General features: G+C 36.0%; 1 protein-coding gene across 1 annotated transcript; it reads left to right on the top strand.

Annotated features, from left to right (window-relative positions):
• The first annotated feature begins 567 nt into the window (after positions 1-567).
• LOC122278773 (alpha-farnesene synthase-like) lies at positions 568-3,694 on the top strand. Its single transcript, XM_043088969.1, has 7 exons — positions 568-847; positions 960-1,242; positions 1,345-1,723; positions 1,811-2,029; positions 2,120-2,261; positions 2,404-2,658; positions 3,097-3,694. The coding sequence occupies exons 1-7, from the start codon at positions 689-691 to the stop codon at positions 3,391-3,393; spliced, it is 1,734 nt and encodes a 577-aa protein (XP_042944903.1). The 5' UTR covers positions 568-688; the 3' UTR covers positions 3,394-3,694.
• The last annotated feature ends 8,430 nt before the right edge of the window (positions 3,695-12,124 follow it).

The raw sequence follows: 12,124 nt of genomic DNA, 5'->3' as shown, positions 1-12,124 counted from the left end.
TTTGAAAAAATATAAAAAAAGTTATTTTTTATTTTTATTTTTAAGTGAGATTCATGTTTTTACAAAAGGTTCGTCTATTTAAAACTTATATTTAATATTATCTATTTTTTATTTGTTAAATATAGGAATAATATTATATACAATACTTTTATCTTATTTTCATTTTATTATATAAATTATAACACATTTTTCATCAAATAATAGTTCAATAAGCCAAGGTCTTTTAGAGTACATGGTATAAGGATTGATCTCCAAATGAGAGAACTAATTTCGAATCTCCCACCCCTATATAATATATATCAATGATCATTCGAATAGAAGATTTGAAGAAAAAATAATTGATATTAATATCCTATAAGCTTGTTGTTATATTTGTACATGTTAACCTTCTTAGAGGTCAGCATTATCAATCTAAAATGGGCGCGTACGTACGTATGTTAAGCTTCCTATACGTACGTATGTTACTCGTTGTAATTGCTTGCAGTGCCTACTTTATAATTTGTCATTTTGTGTCCCGTTGCCTTATATAAAGCTCGCTCATGAACTACAACTTTCTCCATGTACATCCAACATCACCCGCTTACATATAGCGCAGCGTTGCCATCTTAACGTTACCAGCTTGCCAGTTTCTTCGTTAGCTAGCTAGCTAGCCAGCCTTCCTTTTTTCCTTCTCAAGTACTCGATCGTTATGGACTGCAAGAAACCAGTACAGCAAGACGAGCAGCAAACCATACCATTTCAGATGAAACCTGAATCTTTTAATATAATACATCAAAGACGATCTGCCAATTACGAACCAAATATATGGAAATGCGATTTCCTGGAGTCTCTTGACAACATTTACGATGTTAGAATATTCCTAATTCCCAACCACATTATATTCCTTAATTATATTAGAAAGTTCCATATATATTGATTCCTATATTGAGATTATATTCGGATGTTTTTTGTTTTCGCAGGAACCGGAATGTAAAAAACGTGCAGAGAAGTTGGTAGAAGATGTAAGATCAGTTATATTTGGAAAAGCTGTAGAACTTGACTCCCTGGCTAAGTTGGAATTAGTTGACAGCTTGGAAAAGTTGGGTTTAGCCATCCACTTTGAACTGGAAATCAAGGAGGCGCTAGGAACCATAGCAATATACATGAAGCAGAAAAATGGGAATCTTGATGGAGAGGATGATCTCTACGCTACTGCTTTGAGCTTTAAGCTTCTCCGGCAGCATGGCTATGATGTTTCACAAGGTATAGTCAGAGTACTACGTAGTGCTATTTAAGATAATATTGTTATTTCCAAATCCTGATCATATCTAAGTTCAATGAATTATATATGTGAAACCATATCAGATATGTTTAGCAACTTCATGGATGCAAAGACGGGAGCATTCATCAGGAAAAGCAAACACGAAAATATCAAAGGAATGCTGGAGCTCTTGGAGGCCTCACATCTAGCCTTAGAAGGTGAAAACTTTCTGGATGAGGCTAGAGAATTCTCAACTACAACTCTCGAAAAAACCCTTCCAAATTTAGACGGTTTCCTTGCGAAGCAGGTGGTCCATGCGTTGGAGCTTCCCTCACAAAAGAGGGTCAAATGGTTTGACGTCAAATGCCACATCAGTGTCAAAGAAAAAGACAGGGACATGAACCCAATTTTACTTGAACTTGCAAAACTTAATTTCAACGTAATTCAAGCCACACTCCAAAAAGATCTGAAGGAACTATCCAGGTAACTAACCAAAAGTACTCAAAGACATGAATAACTGATTGGACGTCCTCACTAATGACCATATGTTCTGCTTTTTTGTGTTTTTAGGTGGTGGAGGAATCTGGGTCTCAGAGAAATCTTGAATTTTGCAAGAGACAGACTTGTCGAAGCTTTCATCTGCTCGGTGGGCCTTGCATGCGAACCTCAGCACAGCTGTTTCAGAAAATGGCTAACAAAAGCCATTAATTTTATACTAATAATTGATGATGTCTATGACGTTTATGGCACATTGGAAGAACTCGAGATCTTCACCAAAGCCGTAAATATGTTAGTGTTGCAGCATATTAATACAACCCCTGAGATTTTCTTAATTCCTAGAACGTATGGAATTCTAATCAACATATTAAACAAATTCAGGTGGGATGTCAGTGAAACTAAACTGCTCCCGGAGTGCATGAAGATTTGCTTCCAAGCACTCTACAATATGACAAATGATTTCGTTGATGAAATCCAAAGGGAGAAGGGTTGGGACAAGTTATTACCACATGTAAAGAAAGTGGTACGTACACATCCATTCGTTTCCTATCACGATGATTAATACATTAATACATAGCTATAGATCATCGTTGTTAGTTAGAGTATTTTCTTCGTTTTTTTTTCTGTTCTTTTGGGTGAAAATCTTTTCTTCTTTTGTTTAATAGTGGACAGATTTCTACAACTCATTATATGTTGAAGCAAAGTGGTACAACACGGGCTACACTCCTTCCCTACAGGAATATCTAAGCAACGCATGGATTTCATCATCAGGCTCTGTGCTGTTTGCCCATGCGTTTTTCTGTCTAGAGCATAAGGTCATGAAAGCTGAGGAATACGAGAATTTCATGGAGAAAAGCAAAGATCTCCTGTATAATATATCTGTCATAGTTCGACTCTGCAATGATCTGGGAACTTCATCGGTAACTACTCATATGCATCCATATCCATTAAATCTAGAAAAAACACTGAATTCCTTTAAACATGATTGAATATTGGTTTGTTGTCCACGTGAAATCAGAACTTTTTCCAAAAACTAGCTGATGGGAACTAGAAGAGGTAGTTTTAATTATAATTTATATTATATTTTTAACATTATCTCTCATGTGTGGGTAAGAATCATTCTCAATGAGTGGGTTCAATGCGTGAAATATTTAATTAAATACATAGAGTATAGAATCCAGATTCGAACTCATGACCTAATCTGCTCTAATATTTGAAATTATCGCTTATCCTAAAAGTTTAAAATGGTGGAAACTGAAAATGGTAGATTTAATTAATTATTTATATTAGATATATTCTTAACAGTCGTATATACTCATTGTAAATTAATTGAACTTTTGCTACCTAATCTAAAACAGGCCGAAGTTGAAAGAGGAGATGCTCCATCATCAATCGTATGTTATATGAGAGAGAAGAATGTTTCAGAGGAAATGGCTCGGAAGCATATTAAAGGCATGATAGACGAAAGCTGGAAGAAACTAAACGGGGAATGCTTAAGGACGCAGATGCCCACGCAGCTCATGCAAACATTTGTGAATATTGCACGTGTGGTGGAGGGCCTTTATCACCAAGGAGATGGGTTTGGTGTTCAAGATGGAGACAAGCGGAACAAAATCAAGTCCTTACTATTGGAGCCTCTCTCATGCTCGATCTAGTAGTTGAATTGAAATCCCATGCATGATATATATAGGAACAAACATCCTGGCTATAACGCATGATTGGATTAATGAAATGGTAGTCTTAGAATCTAAATAAAGATGCATGGTTTTGTTCGGGTCCTTGTCTCTATCATTTAAATAAAGATAATTAGGGTCATTTTAGTTTGTGATCTTTGATAAAAGTACCGATCCATGCATCTGTGTTAGTTTTCTGTGAGTTTACAAATATAGTCTGCTGTTTAAGAATTGATGTACTCTGGCAATATGAGTAAAAACTCTTCGTGAGCTTGCTTTTTTATTTCTTGCTTTTTACAAGATTATATAAAATCGCTATTAATTTATCTGTCCTAAAATTTTAAATTAATGAAAAAATGTTGAGCTTGTACTTTGTTATTTATTTTCTATATTCGTAACGCTCTCACATATGTGTGAGTGAGACATCTCTCTTAATAAGTAAGGCCAATAAAAAGAATATTTGACTAAATAGAATAAAATGAAAAATTAGGATTTGAATTGATTAAACCTCTATTCTAATACCATATGAAATTATCATTTATCACAAAAATTTAAACAAATGAAAGTAATTAAATTCTATTATTTATCATATATATATATATATTTATATATTTAACCGTGAGCCCGACTCTTGGCCGAATGACAAACGGTACTTGATATGATGAATTAAGGACCATGTTAAGGATCAAGAATGGTGTCTCTACATTGTACCATATATAGTTCAACAGAAATAACATATATAGTACAACAGAAATGCTAGAGTCACTTATAGTTGGGTCCCGAATATTGGTCCCAACAAATTTTTTATTTTTTATTTAAGCTGTTTTTGAATGTTAAGTTAAGTTGAACTGAGTTCTTTATAAATAGTAGTAAGTTGAAATGGTTAAGTAAATTTTGTGGAGTTCACTTAAAATGAGTTAATTCAAACTGTGTTTAAATGTTAATATAAGTTTAGATATTTATATATATATATATATGAAATTGTAAAACTAAATGAATTTCATCATTAAAATCTACTATTCGCATAGCATTCATTCTCACTACTATCGCAAAGACAATTTTTTTCTTCTTGTACAAACCCACCTGCAGCCATGGCACCAATATGCAAAAGCAATAAAGTACCGCATAAAGTAATAAAAAGTATGCATGTGGTCTGCTAGTATGGTGCCAGCCATGTGGCCCTACGAGAGATATGGAAAATCGATAGAGAGAGCCATTAAAGTTTGTCAGTTATAAGCCCCACGATGAATTCAATTTGAACTAGACTAGCTCAAAGCCATATAAACCGTATGTTTGGATGTTGAGGCTGGCAATTTAAAGATGAACTGTACTAAGTGTAGCCAAGGAACGAAACGCAGCCTTAATGATTAAAGAAGTGTTTTTTCAGTAATATTATAAATTTTAAAAAAAAATGTTTAAGAAAAAAATGAATATAAAAAAAATAAAATAATAAAAAACTTTTATTGTTCTTCTCGGGATCGGTCTTGTGCTACATCCACTCATAGTCCTTTTTTAAAATATTTTTTTAATATATTTTAAAATTTTAAAAAAATAAATATATTAATAATCAATTTTTTAACCATTAAATTAAAAGAAAAACACACAATATCGATCCAAACGAGGGCACCATTTTCGGTCCCCTATTGATCATTATTTGGTCCTTTAAATAAACAAAATAAAATAAAATATTGCCGGTTTTGTGCCTTCCCTTGTCTCTCATGTCATTTAAATAAAGATAATTAGGGTCATTTTAGTTTGTGATATTTGATAAAAGTACCGATCCATCTGTGTAAGTTTTCTGTGAGTTTACAAATATAAGATCTGTTGTATAAAAATACATGTACTCTGGCAATATCAGTGAAAACTAGTCTTCGTGAGCTTGCTTTTTTATTTTTTGCTTTTTACAAGATTATATAAAATCGCTATTTATCAGTCCTAAAAGTTTAAATTAATGGAAAAATATTATAGATGCTGTACTTGATACGTGTGAGCTGTGAGACATCTCTCAATAAATAAGTCCAACAAAATTTATATTTAACTAAATAGAATAAAATGAAAAATTAGGATTCAAATTGATTAAGTCTCTATTTTAATACCATATAAAATTATCATTTATCACAAAAACTTACATAACTGAAAATAATTAAATTCTATTATTTATTTTATATATAGATATATTTAACCGTGAGCTCTACTCTTGGAATTAAAGACAAACGATACATGATATGATGAATAGGCAAAAGATTAAGGACAATGCAAGGGATCGAGAATGGTGTCTCAACGTTGTAGTACCATAGTATAAATACTTTTTTAAATTTTTTTAAAAAATTAAAAGAAATATCAATATATTAATCATCTCTTTCTTAACAATTAAGTTAAAATAAGACACAAAATTAGTCCAAATCAACAAGGGCAAGATTCACGATCGCCTATTGATTACTGCTAACCCTATGCATATGCTGCCCATGAAGATCAAGCTGATACAACCTCCCATGCACACTCAAGCGAATATTCCAAAACGCTGCCATCACCTACCAAAGTTTCCTCAACAAATCATCCGTTGTAAATACTGTCCCTTATGTAACGTGCATGCATCAACGCATAGCATCTGTTGTACAATTTTGTTAGCATAGAATATTCATTCCTACACTCTGTATAAAAAGGCACACTGCATTACTGTAATACACATGAAATGAATACAAGTAAATATCTCAACATGGTAATAGAGCTATAGTAATAGCTAGGATTCATTGTCCACCATGACTTCTTCTTCTTTGTCGTCTTCATCTTCGCCCTCTTCTTCTTCTTCTTCCTCCCTCCCCTCTTCCTTACCTAATTTCTCTCATCTCATTTCGGTCAAACTCACACATGAAAATTACTTTCTATGGAAGGTTCAGGTCATTCCATATTTATGAGGGCAACGTCTTTATAAATACGTTGATGGAACCTGCCCCTCTCCTTCTGCAAAACTCCTCGATGGCTCCTTAAATCTTGACTATGAAGTTTGGGTCCAGCATGATCAATTGGTCATGTCTGCATTGATATCATCTCTTTCTGAGTAGATTATTGCTCAGGTTGTTGGATGTGCTTCTGCATGCGACGTTTGGCTTTCCCTTGAGTCCACATATGCTTCAACATCACAAGTACGTCTTATTCAGACTCAATTTCAATTGGCATCACTGAAAAAGGGCATTGACTCAGTTCAAGTGTATTTTAGACGTGCTAAAATACTCGCCAATATGATGGCAGTAGCTAGGCGTCCTCTGCTCTCTGCAGAGTTTGTACCCTATCTTCTAATTGGCCTTGCACATGAGGCCTGCTTGCAGCATCATGCGGCCAACCAATCTCTTTTCTCCCCTATTGAAGCAAATTTTACAGCTTGTACCTCCTACAATGGTGGTTGTAATCATGGATCCTGTGGCCTCTCTTAGAACAATCGTGATAGAGGCAATCGCTCTAATAACAATCGAGGCCGCAGTTCCTTTGGTTCTTTAGGTAACTCCTTCTCCAACTCCACTTCATCATTTACTGACTCTCGCCCTGTTTGACAAGTCTGCAACAGGCTCGGCCACATAGCTCTTACATGCCTTGATCACTTCAACCAAGCCTACATGGCTTCTGTCCCTCCCTCAACCCATTATAGCTCCTCCCCTCAACCTTTTGATGGTGCTTGGTATCCTGATACTGAAACTACTAACCACATCACAAGTGATTTTGCAAATTTGAACTTGCAGTCTGCTAAACATAATGGTGAAGAACACCTTCACGTTGGTGATGGCTCATCTGTTCCCTCTTTTACTAAGAACCTAATCTCTGTTTGACAATTTTCCTTGGACAATCATGTTTACTTTCAATTATTCTCTTACTGTTTCTATGTTAAGGAATGCACCATGGGAACAATTCTATTGCAAGGGACCACCATTAATGGCCTATACATGTTCTCAACACCATCATCTCAAGCTCATACCAGTCACCTTACCTCTAATCTGATGTGGCACTCGAGATTAGGCCATCCATCTTTGAAGATTGTTCGATCCATCCTCCATCAACTAGACTTCCTTTTGATTAGTCATCTATTCCCTAATTTTGTAATGCATGCACTATGGCTAAACACCATCCCACCCCTGCTCCCACAAGACTTACTAAGTCTACAACACCTTTCAACTTGTTTTCAGTGATTTATGGGGCCCTTCACCCTATATTTCAACTGAAGGTTTTCGCCTTTACATAATGTTTGTAGATGACTTTTCACGCTATACATGGTTTTTTCCTTTACAAGCTAAATCCCAAGCACTGTCTACTTTTACCAAGTTTAAATCTTATGTTGAACTGCAATTTAGCACCAAAATTAAACAATTACAAACAGACTGAGGTGTAGAATTTTGATCCTTTACTCAACTTTTATCAACCTCGGGTATTAGACATTGCATTACATGTCCCCAAGCACATACCCAAAATGGCATCATTGAGAGGAAGCATAGACATATTGTTGACTTTGGATTAGCCTTATTAGCACATGCCTCCATTCCCTTAAATTTCTGGCCCTATGCATTTCAACATGAAGTCAAATTAATCAACCTGCTCCCTTCTCCCTCATTGCACCACAACTCTCCATTTCTCCTATTGCATAAATTTGAACCTGATTTTAAAAGCCTTCGAGTCTTCTGTTCGGCCTGCTGGCCCTTAACCAGGCCCTTTAATTAACATAAGTTCGATTATCGAGCCATCCAATGTGTCTATATGGGAGCTAGCCAAGCACATCACGGCTCAATTTGTCATCACATTCCCACCAAATGCATCTACATTTCCAAAGACCTTCGGTTTAATGAAACTTTCTTCCCCTTTACTCACTTAACTCAGCCCACCACTAATTCTGAGCCCACTCACACCTCACTTCCGCTCCCGTTAATTCCTTCATGCTCTTCAACTCCAACCTAATCAATCTTTGGGCCACCACCTCTCATATCTTCCTCACATAGTCTTCCTCCTTCTCTCTCTTAGGTGCATGTCTCACTGTCATGTTCAGCAACCTGCTCGATCAATTTTGACACGATCCCAAACAGGCTCAGCTCGACTACGACAGTTTACCAACAGCACCATCAATTGGCCTCCCCTTCGTGCCCACTTGTCTACCACTCCATCCATTCTTGAAAGTCCCACTTGCTTTTCAACTACCCAGAATTACCTAGAATGGCACAATGCAATGGTGTCTAAGTTCAATGTTCTTCTCAAAAATCAAACATGGACTCTTGTCTCACCCTTTAAAGCACCAAATGTCATCACCTGTAAATGGATTTTTCGGACTAAACACAATGCCGATAGCACCATCGAGCATCGCAAAGCTTGTTTGGTGGCCAAAGGTTTTTTACAAAAATCTGGTTTGGATTATGACCAAACATTTAGTCCAGTCATTAAGACAACTACAATTTGTTTGGTATTGTCCCTTGAATCTAGGCACACTTAAAAATACATTATGGACCTCCTGAAGTGCACCAACATGGCCATGGAAAAACTTGTCAAGACCCCTATGGCTAAATCAGAAAATTATCTTTGCACATTGGCAATCTGTATGAGGACCCTTCCTTGTACCGAAGTACTGTGGGCTCATTGTAGTATCCCTCTTTCACAAGACCCAATCTTACTTTTGCCATGAGCAAGGTCTATCAATACATGCATGCTTCTCGCGGTCCCCACTGGCAAGCAGTGAAATGAATACTTCGGTACCTGCGGAACACCTCTCATCTTGGCATGTTATTTAGCAAGTCCTCTTTTATGACCATCGGTGCATATTCGGACGCCGACTGGGCTGGGTGCCCTGGTGATAGACAATCTACCAATGCCTATCTTATATACTTTGGTTCCAACTTGATTTCATGGTCATCCAAGAAGCAACCAACTATCGTGAGGTCTTCTACTGAAATTGAATTCAAAGCCATAGAAAATTTCACAGTAGAAATTATCTGGGCGCAACATCTATGCAAGGACCTTGGCATTCCTCTTCACGCAGCACCAACATTGCACTGTGACTATGATGTCCCTAACTCCCACGTACGGAAACATGGGAATAGAGGTATCGGGATAATGATAACAATGGTCATGCATCCCATCGCTACGTGTCAAGTGTGTGTACATGCAAACGTGTATAATAACAAAAACGACGCAGCGGAATAAGTTAAGTTAATCACTAAGTACCAGAGTTGTTAAAATACAAATTCGTTTAAACATAAGTATACCAAATCTATTACAATAGTCCGGAAAAACATAATATAAACCGAATACATAATTCAAAGGCGAGAAAACAATTCCCAAAATACAAGTAAAAGCACCACATCACTCCTCTGGCAGAGCCATTTTCTCAGGCTCAACCTTCTCATCATCTGCATCAAAATTTACGATACCATAGAATGGTACCGCAGGTAAGTAATAATCCAAACAACTTACGAGATAAAAATATATAGATGCAGCCAACAAATCTGCATGCACATGATGACAGATGTATGATATCCAAAAATCATTTTCCCTAAAAGTGAATATTTTCCAACACACGCCAAAATCCCATTTTGGCTAAAAAACATAACCAGTCCATTAAAACATCAGAGAAAATGGCCCAACATAAATTCCACCATTTTTCCAGAAAATGGTTCACATGTTCTTTAACCAAAACTCGTCATTTTCCCATAAAATGACCCATTATCCAATTATCAAAACCAATTATCTATTTTTTACCGTATGTACCATAATCTCTCCTAGGGATCATCCGTATACTCTGGCTCTCATCGTCACATGCATGTGACTTCGTGACTAGCAATACCCAGCTCCGCGCCTAGTGCATACCATGACCAAGCATCCTCTAGCCCTTCCAGCAGAGGGGCCACGGAGTCAGCACGATAACGTTATCATAGTATGGAGAGAAAGAGAGAAAAACACAAACCCTTCTTTCGAAACAAACTATTGTTAGCGGCCATAGATGGTACCATTCATAAGACGATGGTAGAAAGCAACACCGCATATTGTGCGATGAAACCGTATGGAAGAGAACCGAGTTGGGGAGACGGAAGACAAGGGGTGGAGGGGTGGGAATGCCAAAATATTTCTATACATTCCCACATTTGATTTTAAAAATATTAATAAAATAAAAATACACATAAGCAGTGTGTAGATGTTCTGCTACAGTAGATAGGTACTTGTATGGTAGGACCCTTGATTATATAATAAATCAAACATTTTACTCCAAATAATATGTTTTATTGCTGAGACGTAGGGCTGTGCAACTGGATCTAGATCCAGATCCAACGTTTTAAAACCGAGCAAATATCTGCCTAGATAAACACGGTTATAAACCCGGGAGGGTATCGGATTTGGACCCGGATACCTGGATTGTAACTGGATATCCGGGTTTAATACTCTTTTTTCTTTAATATTATATTTTTAACACTTTTTAAATATATTTTTTTTAAAAACATTTTTCACTTTATAAAAAAAAATTCTTTTAGCACCTTTTAAAAGGCTTTTTTTTTTTTTCAAAAAAAGATATCACTTAAACAATTTCTCAAAGGTATTTTTTAAAAAAAAAAAAAACTTGTTAACACTTTTTTTTTTGGCCAAAAGGAAGGTGTGTGGCACCTCCGACACTTTATTAGTAAATCCTCACTTGTGACGGAGGGAAACCGTGGTTATAATAACAACCAACTTATGAAAATCCAACTAATACAATAAAAACCACCAAAAAAACGTAAACAACCTATACATTAGACTAAACCAACCTAAACATGCCTATTACTTAAACCAAAAGGCCGTGTAAAACAAACCTACGTAAAAGAAACAATTCTAAAGTTTGGCAACCCACAACTATCCATCTGCAAAATTCCTTTAAGCGAGTGAGGAAAATTACCATGTGTAAACTCTTCAGTACAGCCCCTACTACTCAGTCGCGCAAGCTAATCGACTGTAGAATTTCCTTCTTTAAAAACATGTTGATATCTCACATTCATTCCTTTGATCAGCCATTATGTTTATTTTTTTACAGGCATTTTTTATATAATGATTATCTTTATAGGCATTTTAAGCTTTTAATGCCCATTGAAATTTTTATAAAATAAACTAAATACTAATAGACATCAATACACACACAATACACAACATATTACATTGTTGTTTACATCACAATGCAAAACATCTCAAAACTTCTCTAGTTTTTTCTTCTATGAACTTAAGCTTTCTATATTTCAAAAGTAAATTATAGCTAACATCTCAAGACTTCTATAGTTTTGGGGCAGTTAATGAAAGATTGAACTACTGCCAGCAACTTGAATTGTCAGAAGGCTAAGACTGTAATTTGAACCTCATCTACATAATAACATAACTCATGTCGACCATGTCATCTTTATCTGTCTGCTACAAGGAAGTTCCCAGATAGTGATACCTACATATAGACATAAGTTGTGTATAATTAATCATGGATAACAAGAGAGTGAAAAGCTCTAATGGGAGTAGTAAAAAGCTTACCGCAATGGCAAGACCTATTGGCAGTGAAATGAAAAGAACACCAAGAAAGGAGCACAAACAAGCCATGAAATCAAGATGAAAAAGAAAGGAGCACAAACAAGCCATGAAATCAAGATGACAATGGGAGTGAAATAAAACAGTGGCATGAGAAACAAGAAAGTCACAAGAACAGTAGACGCCATGACTAGTGTTTTGGGTATTCATGGAG

Source organism: Carya illinoinensis, chromosome 10 (genome assembly GCF_018687715.1).
Source record: "Carya illinoinensis cultivar Pawnee chromosome 10, C.illinoinensisPawnee_v1, whole genome shotgun sequence".
Taxonomy (NCBI): domain Eukaryota; kingdom Viridiplantae; phylum Streptophyta; class Magnoliopsida; order Fagales; family Juglandaceae; genus Carya; species Carya illinoinensis.
Note: the sequence above shows the minus strand (reverse complement) of the source record. Positions and strands in the feature narration are given on the sequence as shown.